Raw genomic sequence first — 14,090 nt, forward strand, 5'->3', positions numbered from 1 at the left:
TTCCCCCCCCCCCCCCCCCGCGCATTGAAAGCAACCACATGCTTTTTACAATAGAGGCTGGCCGCTGTTTCTCTAGCTGTATATTAAATATAAATCATCTTGATTTTTTTAATTTGATATATTTATCAACGGAAAGGAAAAGACCTGAACGTTGTGGCGGCAGCTTACGAGAGCTTTAAATAAGTTCCAGATTGTGAGTGACAATGTAAACCCGGTTATTAATTACCAGTAACAATTGTTTGTCAAATTTTATTATTCTACATTGCCTGGACGTTACAAAACAATTTTTAATTTTGAAATATGTCGAATAAAAATTGCTTCTACAATAACTGTAACTGTAAATTCAAACGATGACCTTTTCCTCCTGGCGAAGGGTAGCGCGGGCTCAGGGGAAGAGATTGCCTATGAGCCTTACACACTTTTTCAAAAAAAGTAAAAACATGGAGGAAATGATCTTGATCTCAGCTCCATGTTTTTTGTATTTCATCTTTACGCACGCATAAAAAATTGTTTGCTTCAACTTTTATGGAAATCAATGCTGCAGGAGTACAAGTTAAAACTTTTTGTTAAAATTTCGTTACTAATTACGAATAACTGTTATTCGAACCATTTTTTCTTTCTCATTTTTTTACTGCCATGATAATTTACCTAAAGAGTCGATTGGTCCGAAAATAGCACAGAATAATATGTGCCTTTTAGGCACTAATTGGTTGTTTTTTCGCGCACAAGAGAGCTTAATAGTTACTGAAATTTCAATAATTATTTCCGCATATATGAAAGTAAAAGGTAAAGTTCTTTCATCAACAAAACACCGAGGAGAAATAAAGGAGTGTCATTTATGAACAATAGCAACATTTCAATTGGACTGCAAACAGTAAAAACAAAAGTCGCGTCTTCAAAACAAGTTGCCTGCTCATAACGTGGAAACAACGTTTTAACTCAATATGGGTGCTTTGATCAGTTTACTCCCTAATCGGCGCAAAAACAGAATAGTGACCGAGATAAGAGAAGATAATGCAAGGCTCGAAGCTCGACTCCAGAGTTTGTCAGAAGAAGTTTCAAGATTGAAAACAGAACTTCGTAAAATAGCCGACTCAAGATGTGAAATGGTTCAAGTACCAGTACAGAAGCCGCGATTTGGAACATTTCTCACTCAGTGTACTCTAACAAATCGTAAGTTAATAATTCCTTGGGTCTTTGCTACTTTCACGATTTTATTAAAGGAGCTATGTTGTATCTTGAAAACATTGGACCTTTTTTTTAAAGCTCGTCGTTTCTAATCTGTCTTAATCCTTCTCGGTCATAGCTATTGTTATTTATTTTTGGTTTATTGTGGGGTTTTTTTTTCTGGCGTTCTTCTTCATTAGAAAACAAGGTTTGAAAGTAATTTCATACAGAATAAAATAAAAATTGCCAAAATATCATCAAGATCTAGACCAACATGTTGTTTATCTGTTTATCACAATTCAAATAGAAAACTCTGTGTTTGTTTCACGGATAATCACAACGGTAAATCACCGTCAGCTGTTTAGCACATCACCTTTCACGCGGGAAAAAAGTCATTTAACGTTTCACGCCAAAAACAATCCAAATCACGGGTAAGATTGTTCTCAGAGTTATTATCAGAGTAGTAAAGCGGTTAAGCCTGGCGCGTGAATTGAGCAAAAAAATAGCGCGTTACACGTGAAAACCGCTCAAATTTAGGCCGCGATCCGTGAAATGCCAGTCTAGGTCGACGCGTGATGTGCTTGTTCTTCGGAAACCGTCATATTCGTGATTCTGACTAAAAGCGTTCGTGAAAACCGAAAATAAATTTCGAGCTCGATAAATCAATTGCACGTATAGATTCTGTGATTGAGCTCGCCTGAGAGAACGTGCATTAACTCTAATATAGGTAAGACCACAGCGACAGACCAGCGAGAAGTGCCGGATCTTTTGTAGACCTGTATCAGTAAAAGTCTTGATTGGAAAACTGATCCCCACGGCAAGGAGAAAGGATTGAAGCAAAGTTAATATAAGAAAATAAGGTTTATTTCGGTTTTCTAAACAAACCTTTTGTGGGGGCTTATAGAAAATAAAAAAGCTTCCGTAGAAGGCTTGCTTTTCAACTGAAATATCGGGCCAATTTATACTACTCTTTGTTCTTTTTAGCGGAGCTCCCCAGCGGAGCCCCATAACATGAAAAAAGGTCAAACATACATGCATAAAAATAGGAAAACCATGCATATGATTTTTCATGGTTATCAAGGTTAGTGGCAGGGATTGTGGGCTCGTGCGTCCTACGACGTGCGTCCCACATACGTACGACATATCTCGGACAAACATGTGGCCATACTCCAGAAAAAGGCTAACCTCCGCTACATCTTTGATACTGGATAACCATATTATGATCAACCGACAGCTGTCAAAACAAGGTATACGCTGACCAGAATCACATTACCGTATCGTGGGCTTAAGTACGGAACTCACGAGGTCGCGTGTTTTTTAAGTTGACCGTTGATCAGGTAATGATTTTTCCATAGAATCGTGGCCTCAAGTCCTACTATGGTAAGTCAATTTTAATTAACATAAAGGGCAATAAGACTAACAGGGGAGCTCCGCTTTTAGAGTTGGCTTAATCTATTTAATAATCTTATTTCTGCCACAAACTATTCCTTTGCCGTGGGGATCAATTTATCGTTTTTTACTGACAGAGTTCTGGGCTCCCTTGAAATTTTTTTGCTCCTCTTTGGGACCCTGTCGAGAGCTTCAACCATGCTATTTTCTTGTTCCCCTGAATCTCCTTTTTTTTCAACTGACCATAAGCCTTTTTTCTGCAGAAATAGCAAGTGCATATCTGCCCAGCCATGGCCAGCAAGTGAAGTTGGAGAAAGTTTTGGGTGACTTTAATGACCTGGATGGAAAATTGGTTCCAATTAAACAGATGGGACACGTAAAAACATTTCATTTCTAAAGCATTGATCCTTTGACCGCTATAAACTTAAGAAGCTCTCGTAAGCAACCAGAGCTAGTCTTTTACGAGAATGAGTTCATGTATTATAAGCGGCCACGCTGAAACAGTAGACGCTTGTCCCTGTGGGCGATAGGAGAGCTCCCATATGAATGGGACGAGACTGCACGTCGTCTGGCTTAGAGGGTGTAAATTATGGATTTTGATCTCCATTATTTTTAGTCGTTAAGGTCTCGTTTAGGGCTACACGCCGGAGAAATAGAAAACGCCGTCAAACTGTTCTGGCGGTCTAGATCAATGAGGTATCTTTCAGGAGTCATAAGAAAAACCACTCCCAATTTTGTTTGATTCAAATCTAAGGACGAGCATCCCTGTCTTTTTCATATGGCAGTGCCCCCCCTCCTCCTCCCCCCCGTATTGAAAGTAACCATATGCTTTTAACAGTAAAGGCTGACCGCTGTTTCTCTAGCCGTATGTCAAAATGTAAATCATCTTGAAACTTTAAATTGATATATTTATTACTCTAAATATATGCTAATTTCCCTTTGAGGGTAAGATTTCTAAGCCGTTGTATATAATTTTACAGCAAAAGAAGTATCTAAATAACATATTAAAGGGAAAATTCGTTAAATAACAAGGATTTTTCTAACTGAGAAAAATTGTGAAGATATCAATGACGTCATGTTTGCTGACGAGTTTTGTAATGTTTTAATGCTGAATGAGCCGAAAGTTGAAACGTCTTCAGATGTTCCTCGAAAATCTTCGGCAAACTTTGTAAATCTTCGGAACGGTCGTATGGCCTTTGAACAACACTCGGATAATCTTCGGAGATCTTCGGTCTGGAAATTGCTCAAAATGCAACAAGTTGCTCGAGAGGAAAAAAGTTGCTCGAAGGGGAAAAAGTTGCGCGAAATATGAAAAGATGCCGAGCGACTTGTGGAAAGCCCTTAGCTTCACACACGTTCAACAAAATAGAAACAGGAAAGAAATGAAAGCTTTTAGCTCCATACTTTTTGTATTTCATCTTTACCGATACGCACGCAGTAATAATTGCTTGGTTGTCGTAGAAATCACAGCTTCACTAGGAAAACTACTAAAACTTTTTGTTAAAAATTTCGTTACTGATAACAAACAAATGTTATCCACACATTTTTTTACATACGGCCAAGAATTAAACAATTCCCAAAAAAAATCAAATGGTTCGAAAATAGCACAGAATATTAATAATAAGTGGCTTTCGAATCAAATTCAACAAAAACACTAATTGGCAGTTATTTTGCGAGCAAGAGAGCATAACAGGCACTGAAATTCCCATAATTATTTCCGCATGCATGTACGTAAAAGGAATAGTATGTATTTTAATTTGACTATAACAGATAAAATAAAAGTCGCGTCTTGAAAACTATTATTTAAAGTTCCCTGCTCATAACGTGGTAACAACTCAATATGGGTCCTTCGATCAGTGTACTCGCTAATCGGCGCAAAAACAGAATAATGATCGAGGTAAAAGAAGACAATGCACGGCTCGAAGCTCGACTACAGAGCCTGTCGGAAGAAGCTTCAAGATTGAGAGCAGAACTTCGAGAAATAGGTGATTTAAGCTATGAAATGGATCAATTGCCAATACAGAAGCTGCGATTTGGAACAGAACTACCTCAATGTCCTCTACCAAATCGTAAGTTAATAATTCTTTGGGTCTTTGCTACCATCCTGGTTTAATTAAAGTAGCTATGTCATATCTTGAAAAATTGGGTTAATTTTTTCAAGCTCGTTGTTTGTAATCTGTTTTTATCTTTTTCGATGATAACTATGGTTTATTCGTGTTATTTATTTTGGCGTTCTCCTTCACTGGAATCCCAGTATTGTTTTCGATTTGAAAGCAATTTTGTACATTATGAAAGTTGCTTTAAATATTGCGAGAAATAAACTTGTTGTTTATCTGACTAAGCAATTCTTATTTTGTAAAGGAGTCTAGATCACGTTTCACCTCTTCACGTAACTACCGGCAACGGCGACAGCATCGCAATTCAAATAAAACCAAAATTTCGATTTTTCTTTCACGGATAATTACAACGGTAAATCACAGCTGTTTAGCACATCAATTTTCACGCGGGGATAACGTCATTTAACATTTCTGCCAAAACAATAGAAACCACGGCTCGAGATTGTACTCATGGCTATCGAAAAACAGGGTGATAGAGCGGTTTTCACTTAAGTGTCGAAAGTTAATTGCGTTTGCTTTGGTTTTGCATTGCTACGCTTAGTGATTGGCTTAAAAATCTCGCGCCACTTTCTCAACCAATCAGAATTAAAACCAAAACCAGTCGTGACTCGCTCGCGCACGTTTTCCCGCGCTTCGTGCCGGCTACATGTATTTGCTTGGAGTTTTGATTGCTTCACTGGTTTGTCTGTGTCCTTTGTGATTGGCCGGAGTAATTACTTTGGTTTTGGTTTTACGACACTCAATTGAAAACTGCTCTAATATAAAGCATTTCGTGTGACGCATGAATTGAGCAAAAATTAACGCGTGACAGGTAAAAACTGCCGAAATCTGGCCGCGATCCGTGAATTGACAGTCTAGTGTGGCGCTAGACTTGCACCAAGTCGCCCTCTATTGGCGAGCGAAGCGAGCCGAAAAGCGTCGCGAAGGGTCGCGAAGCGAGTCGCGAAGCGACGACCGCGAGTGACAAAGTTACCTAAACCGCACGTCGAAGGACTTTGAGAAAGTCTAGTGTGGCGCGTGATTTGACTTATTTTGAGAACCATCATTTTTGATTCTGGTTGAAAGCGTTCGTAAAAGCCTTAAATAAATTAAATTTTGGTCTCACTTTAGGTGTTTAGAAAATACTGCCAATATTATTTTAGCCGTCAAGGTCTCGTTTAGGGCTGCACGTGAAGAATAAAAAATGCCGTTAAACTGTTCTGGCTGTCGAGCCCCACCAGGCATGAAAAGGGGGTGGTTTAATTTTCATTTTTCAAGGAGCATCCTGATCCCTTCAATCTGAGGTTCCCCCTACCTCCTCCCCCCCCCACCCCCCCCCCCCTAACTGGGATAAAAAGCAACCTTAAGAGGTTGCTTTTTTCCTGGCGTATATTAAATGTTAACCATCTTGAACTTTTATGTCCATATATTTATCAACGAAAATGATAGACCAGGAGGTTGTCGCGTTCGCTGACGAGAGTTACTTTTCAAATACCTTATTTTTACTTATTTTCGCGATTTTCGCGATTTCAAAATAATCGCGAAATTTAATACGCGCGAAAAAGACATTGCGCGAAATTTAAACGCGCGAACGAAAATTAATAGTATACTATAATTTATATCAAAACAGTAAAACTTTTAAATGTTTGGAACTGCAACTATTCATCCTTGAAAATATATTTCCGTCTTGTTTTCGACTGGCACGGTAGCACACTTCCTCTGATTACTGTTTTCTTCAGCTTGTAAATCGGCCAAAACCTCCCTAGTACAGTCACCAAAGTTTCCGTTTGCCGTGACTCCTTGTAGTTACATTGAACGAGACCTTTGTATATGTCTAGTAGTTCCTTAGTCTTTGACGACTGAGTCATAATACACTGACAAAATCGCGAAATTTAATACACTTTTGCTCTATTTTTTCTTGCAATCGCAAAAATTATTAGTCGCGAAATTCGGCTCTCGAAATTCGGCTCTCAAAATTAAGTACGCGCAAAAATTAGTAAGAATAAGGTAACTTCCAGAGTTTCAGTGGCAATCAAACTCCGAGTTACAAAAATCAATAATTTTTCACTTTTTCAATTTAGTGTCCTGCAAGCCACAAATTAACTTTTTTGTTTGAAATATGCCGTATAAAACTTGACTGCTACAATAACTGTGACTGTGAATCTAAATGATAACATTCCCTTCTTGGCAAAGGGTAGCGCGGACTCAGAGGCGAAATTGACTACGTGCTTCACACACCTTTTAACTTGAATAAAATCAGGAAAGAAAGCAAGCTGTCCTTTTTTCACGAGTAGTAGAATATAATAGGCACTGAAAATTCGATAATTTTAAGGTAAAGTTCTTTTATCAACGAAACAAAGAGGGAAAGTTAAGTAGTGTCATTTACCATTGCAATATTTCAATTGGACTGCAAACAGCTGAAATAAAAGTCATTTCTTCATAACACCGCGATATGGGTGCTTCGATCGGCTTGCTCGCTAATCGGCGCGAAACCAGAATAGCTACCGTGGTAATAGCAGATAATACACGGTTAAAAGCTCGACTCCAGAACTTGTTGGAAGAAACTTCAAGATTGAAAGCGGACATTAGCAAAATAACTGATTCAAGCTGGGAAAATTTTGAAGTGGATCAATTACGTAAGCTGCAATTTGGAATTACAAATCGTAAGTTTATAGTTCCTTAAATCTTTCCTACTTTCACGGTTTAATTAAAGGAGCTCTGTCACATTTTTTAAAAAAATGAAAACGAGCGGACATGATTTACAAGATCGTGTAGATATGGAAACACCAGTCATTCTAACGCTTTTAAAATTCGTTTCAGACACAGTAATAACACACGGGAAGGACGGGAAGGTCTTTACAGACCTACTGTGTCTAAGGGTTTCGCGGTCTTAAAGAATTGCAGAACTAAGGGCGTTTTCCATTTGTCAGAACTGACCGGACGGTCCGGTGGTTTTGAATGTGAAATGAGCCTTTTGCGTGGAATTTTTCCCACAAATCCACCACATCAATGTATAATCTTTTATGTATTGACTGTTTTGACAGGACAATTCTGACTAACAACGGAATTCTGTTCTCCAATATACCGGTCTAGCTGGCCAGTTCTGGCAAATGAAAACGCCCTTTCGTTTGGTACACGAGATCCTGTTTATAAGACAGCTAAAACCCATCCCACTGCACGTGCGAAAGTATTTTTTTTTTCGCACTGTCTATGATCGTGCTTTTTGGCTCTAACACAGCTTTAGTTAAATACTTGTTGTAATTTACATTTTGTACATAAGTTACCTTGACAATGGCGTCATGACGACTCAGAAATTCATTGCTTGTCTATAAACAAGAAACTTTGCTTAAAATATTGTGAAAAACAGGCTTGTTGTTTATCTGAAATAGCCGACTCAAGATGTGAAAAGGTTCAAGTGCCAGTACAGAAGCCGCGATTTGGAACAGATCTCCCTCAATGTGATCTAACAAATAGTAAGTTCAATAATAACGCTTTGGGTCTCTGCAAACTTCGTGGTTTAATTAAAGGAGCTATGCAACATTTTGAAAACATTTGACCATTTTTTCAAGTTTGTCTTTCGTAATCTGCATTATCTTCCTCGGTCATAACTTTTATTTGCGGGAGTTTTCTTCTTCCTTACTGAAACTCAGTGTTATTTTCGATTTGAAAGAAAACAATTTTGTTTATCAAGAAACTTGCTTAAAATATTGTGCCAAAACCCAACGTGTTGTTTATCTGACCAAGTAATTAAACAGAATGTCTAAGCAGTCTAGATCACGTTTCACGGCAAAATCTTCACAATTCAAATAAAACCAAAAACCGGAGTTTTTGTTTCATCGATAATTACAACGGTAAATCACGGCTGTTTAACACATCACCTTTCACGCGGGAAAAAAAAAGCCATTTAACGTTTGCAAATCACGGCTCGGGATTGACAATGGGACGCGTGCATGACACGTGACGCGTGAAACTGAGCAAAAATTAACGCTTGGCATGTGAGACATGTGAAAATAGGCTTGATTTCCGCCGTTCTCTTTCGGGGACAAAGCGCGGACTCGTTTTCCAAACAGTGTCAGGTGATCGAGCCAAGCGCGAAAATAACTCAATTCTGGCCATGATCTGTCAGTCTAATATATATAAATGCATGATGTACTTATGTTTAGGCGGCGATTCGTGATTCTGGCTGAAGGCTTTCATGAAAATCGAAAATAAATCACGTGCCCGACAAATCACGGTTTTCGACGCCATCTTGACGAGCAGCAAAGCGGGTAAAAATTACAGTGTTTGTATGAGAATCCGACAGCAAATATCTTTTACAAAAATCAAATTCTGGACAACGTATGAATTTTAAAGTTAAGATACTAGGCAAACGTTTTTATTCGCCGAGTTTGAAGGATGTAGCTGGGCTAGAAACCGTTCAGTCACGTTTTTAATTTCCCATACATTTGTCTATAATTTTTCCCGCAAACGGCGTCAATCATCAATCAGTAAAAAAAATGGTATACTGATCAAGTAAAAAGAGACTGAAGCAGAAATAAAATTTCTTAAAAAAAACTTCTACGGAGACTTAAAGCCCCCGTCTTTTCTCATTTCCGTGGAGATAAGTTTACCTTTTTTACCGAGAGAGCTCTGGGCTCCAAGGAAATCTCTTACTTTCTTCTGGGACCCTGTCGAGCACTTCAACAATGATTCTCTCAAAAAGTTTCTTGTTCCATTGACTAAACATATTTTTTAAACTGACCAAAATCCCGTTTTCTCTGGTAGAAATAGCAAGTGCATATCCGCTCAGCCCTGGCCAGCAAGTGAAGTTGAAGAAAGTGTTGGGTGACATCCGTGACCTGGATTGAACATTTGCTGCGATGAAACACAAAGGACATGTCAAAACATTTTAGTGATCCTATGGCTGCTAATAAAACTAATAACTTGTAGGCCAAACCTAACCAGAGGTTGTAGGGTCATTGTAGTTTACGAAAATGAGTTCTCGTATTTAAAAGCAACCACGCTGAAACAATAGAGACTGGTCACGCAGGGATTGGGGTGGGGTGGTGGTGGTGCGGGGGGGGGGGGGGGGGGGGCGGAGCTCCCATAGGGAAGGGACGAGAAGACGTCCAGCGGATTGCGGATAAAGTTCTCACGTTGGGTGTTCAAGACAGAACACCGACATTTTTAGCCCTCAAGCTCTGGTTTAGGGTTGCACGAGAAGAAATAAAAAAACTGTCAAACTGTTCAAGCGGTCTCAGGGACCGATCATGCACGGGGGGCCCTCGCATAAGATTGACTAAATGAAAGTAAAAGTTTTACATGCAATGCTGGTAGATGGTCTGGAACCGAGTAATTTCACGCGGTAAGCTAGCCGAGAGGTCTGGAACCAATAAATCTTCGGAAATTTTACTGGGCTCGTAGAACGATCGGTTGTCTTTCCGAGAATGAATTTCCGAATGTTTTGGGCCGTCCCAGACCCCGTACCTTTTTTCAATTCCAGACCTCCAACCTCCTACCAGCAGACCGTGTATTAAAAATTTAAAATGGCTGCTTTAAAACAAAGTAGGTAGAATTAATCTTTTTTTTCATAACCCCCCTGTGGATCAGGAATGACAAAAGCTTGAACCACGCCCAGATTGGTCTCCTTTGGGTCGGGTTAAATCAAATTTTAACAGGAGTCCTCTGGATTTAAAATACCCACATGCTCAAACGATAAAGGCTGGTCGCTTTTTTCTAGTCGTTTTTTAAATATGAATTATTTTAAACTTTTGATTCGATATATTTAGCAACGAGGTCCAACGAAATTTATAAGACAATGTTATATTATGGTGAATGTAATCAAGTAGAGTACTGTTACTACTTAACGCATCAGAATCTTTTCAGACACTTTCCAGCTTGACTGCTTACTTAGGGCCGGTCAGGGTTTTCATACATTATTTTTACGCTTAAATTGGGCCTTTTATGGGGTATAAAGTATACTGTGTTTATCCAAATTTTGGTATTTTGCATAATTTTGAGGGGAAATTTTGGGTATACTGGGTACATGGTGTCAGGTTTATTGGTACACCACTCAATACCCTCTTGGCCCACCCTGTTAAATGAAAGCATTCAAATGTGAGAAAAAGACCAGAAGGTTGCTGGGTCTGCTTACCAGAGCTTTTAAAATTTTCCAGAGTTTGAGAGACAACAATTGATGAAACTCGGTTACTAGTCACCAGTAATCAACAATTTTGCACTCGTTGTAAAATTTTTATTATTCTTCCTTGTCCTGGAAGTTACAAAACAGTTCTTTTTAATTATGCAGAATAAAAATTGACCTCTACAATAACTGTAACTGTAAATCCAAGTGATATATTGATATTGCACAGGAAGTATGTAATATGCTAAGCTTATTTACAAAAATAATGAAGAAAATTAAAGTTTAAAATCAGAGGCAACACTATTCTATTCTTCACCATTGTTTCTTTTTAATTCTCTGGGTTAAATGGGTGGTTATAAAAAGAATTTTGCAAAGGTACATACCAATAAAAAAGGATGGATCAAAGTTAATAGATTAAAACTTTTTTATAAGCAAATAAATAAATTATTCAATTGACATAGATCTACAATAACTCTTTAAAGTACTGTAGGTCTATAATTAACCAACTGACCTTTCTAAGCCTGTCAACTATCTAAACAATTCTCTTTAATTATGTGGAATAAAACTTGACCTCTACCATAACCGTAACTGTAAATCCAAGTGATACATGTATATTAATATTGGACAGGAAGTATGTAATATGCTAAGCTTATTTACAAAAATAATGAAGAAAAATGTAGTTTAAAATCAGCGGCAACACTCTATTCTATTCTTTACCATAGTTTCTTTTTAATTCTCTGGCCTTAACATGGGTGGTTATAAAAAGCATTTTGCAAGACACCGTATTTCCTTGATTAAATCCCCCCGGTGTTTTTTTCAAACTTACCCTGGTGGACCTGGCGTTTATTTGACTCTTGCAGTTTATTTGAGCATGATGTTCGTTAAGCAAGGGTATTTATTCATTCTTCTTGACAAACATGTATCTGGCTAATATACCTACAGCTTATTATACATCAAATAAATACCTGAGGGGCGTATTTTCAACTGCACCTTAATACCTGGCATTTATTCGGTACCCGGCATTTAATCGAGAAAATACAGTACATTCCAAAAAGGATGGACCAAAGTTATAAGATTAATTTTTTTCAGCAAATTAATAAATTAAATGTATATAATTGACATACATCTACAATAACTCTTTTAAGTGCTGTAGGTCTATAATAATTATTAACCAACTGACCTATCCTGTCAACTATATATAAAAAACATCCATAATTTATTTACAAAGTAAACCTAACTTTGCTGTACGATGACTGTTAATCCCATAAAATTCTTGAGCTAAAACTGTGCTATCAAATTTTTGCATTAAGGTCTTGACCTAAAACTTTGGACATTCAGTCAAGTCATTTGACTTCCTGGAATGCCAAGATCAAAGGTTAAAATTGATTTCATTTTTCTTCTTACGTGCATGGATAAAGAACAAAATATTACTGCACTGTGCATCTACACTGTACACAATGAATAAATTGGCTACAATTTTTAACAGGTTCTGTCAACAGCAGGATTGGCTCTACCTATTTTAATTTACCTATGAAGACAAATAATACATAAAATACATTTAACAATGAGTGCATCTAGGTAAATATGAGAGACATAAAACTTGTACATTGACAAATTATACTAAGGGAGACCAGATCCCACAACATTCCCAGTGCATGCTTAGCAACCTCCTGCGTGCATCTGTAACTCAATAGTGCACGCTGTGACGTTTACCATTTGTTAAACAGTGCTTATCGATATTTTGATAATTTGATTGAGTTTGGTAATGGAACTCACCAAAAAGTTCCTGTTTGATTATGTTCGATCACCGAACCAATAAAAAACAATCCAACAATTGGAGTTAACTAAGTTTGATTTTTTTTTTTTTTCATTCGGTTCCGTTTAATAGACCCTTCAACAGTTTCTGCCGCCATCTTGGTTGGGGGGCAAACACGGGAAATTTACAGTAAATGCATAGGAAAAACGAAGAATCTGATGTCGAATAATTAACGGAAAATTCTAATTCCGAAATATTTTTGAATTACAAACTCAAGATACCGGGTAAACGAGTTTACATGATTGTATTGATCAAATTTGGGGAATCTACATTGTAGTCTCACAAGGAAAGCCACAAATATTTTTACATACATTTGTCTGAAATCCGAGCCGCTATTTGCGCGGAAAAAATATAAGAATTTGTATGAAAAAACTAAAAATACGATTTCTCGCTTCCCAGCATAGCTGTGTCCTTCAAATTTCATCAATAAAATCATTTGCTATGCTGGGAAGCGAGAAATCGCATTTTTGCATTGGGGGGGCATCGAACTCCTCGCTTTTCCCATACATTTACTGTAAATTTTGCCGTGTTTGCCCCCCAACCAAGATGGCGGCAGAAACCGTGGAAGGGTCTATTGGCTATGCCAGGATTTCTCTGGCACTAATTGTCTGGGGTATTTTTTTCTATTAAGAGGGTTCCCCTACCTTCCCAGGCTTTCAAATCTTTGCTTTCTTTTTCATTTTCCTGACATACTTGTCCACCTCTGTCTTTGCTTTCTTTTGCCACTGTTCCTTCTCGCCATCTTCTAGCTTTTCCCAATATTTTGTTAATTTTTTGTTCATTTTTTTCTCTGAAATGTCAGGGCGTTCTATCTTGATCTCTTCTTTCTTCTTGTGACTCCACACATCAAACGCTGTTTTGGGTGGTTTTTCGTCTGGGTAGAGCTTCAAGTAATACTGCAAAATCTCCTGATCATATTTCTTCTTATTCTCTACATAAATATCGTGGTATTTTTGTTTCTTTTCTTCACTTAGCTTTTTCCACTTCTTTGATAATTTCACCGCCAGTTCCTTACTATTCAACTCTGTGTGTTTTTCTGCTAATCGCGGACGTTTTTGCTCACAAAAGATAAAATAGGTTGTGAGCGGCATTTTGGGCAGCGCAGAATCTTCTCTTTTCCTCTTCCTCGATGTAGCGTTATCCTTCTTCTCCATTTTATCAGCCATCTTTACTTTAGCGTCTTCTAGAATCTCTTTTGCTGTTCTCATTTTACGTATTTTAGAAGTTAAGGTATTCCAGCGTTTATGCACATCGTCTTCATCAAAGCCACCAAACGCTATTTCATCCCATGCGATGTCTTTTACGTAAATAGATTTAGAATCTCCAACGCTTTCGAGGTGGCTCTGGACATTCTGTAGTAAAGTCAGCTCCTTTTCATTCGTCCAAACTGGAGTTTTTTCTTTCGTTTCATCGACCACGTTTTCACCATTTTCGGCCGCCATTTTGGACGCGGACCTGCCTGGACCTGGCGCGGTCGCTTATGTTCGGTTCCAGGCTAACT

At 38.1% G+C, this 14,090-nt stretch overlaps 1 protein-coding gene across 1 annotated transcript; it reads right to left on the reverse strand.

Moving 5' to 3' along the window:
• Positions 1-12,622: 12,622 nt before the first annotated feature.
• On the reverse strand, positions 12,623-14,044 carry LOC144665987 (nucleolar transcription factor 1-like). The gene has a single exon (XM_078527321.1). The coding sequence runs from the start codon at positions 14,029-14,031 to the stop codon at positions 13,246-13,248; it is 786 nt and encodes a 261-aa protein (XP_078383447.1). The 5' UTR covers positions 14,032-14,044; the 3' UTR covers positions 12,623-13,245.
• Between the last annotated feature and the right edge of the window lie 46 nt (positions 14,045-14,090).

Source organism: Oculina patagonica, chromosome 9 (genome assembly GCF_052425735.1).
Source record: "Oculina patagonica isolate OP01 chromosome 9, crgOcupat, whole genome shotgun sequence".
In the NCBI taxonomy this organism is placed as follows: domain Eukaryota; kingdom Metazoa; phylum Cnidaria; class Anthozoa; order Scleractinia; family Oculinidae; genus Oculina; species Oculina patagonica.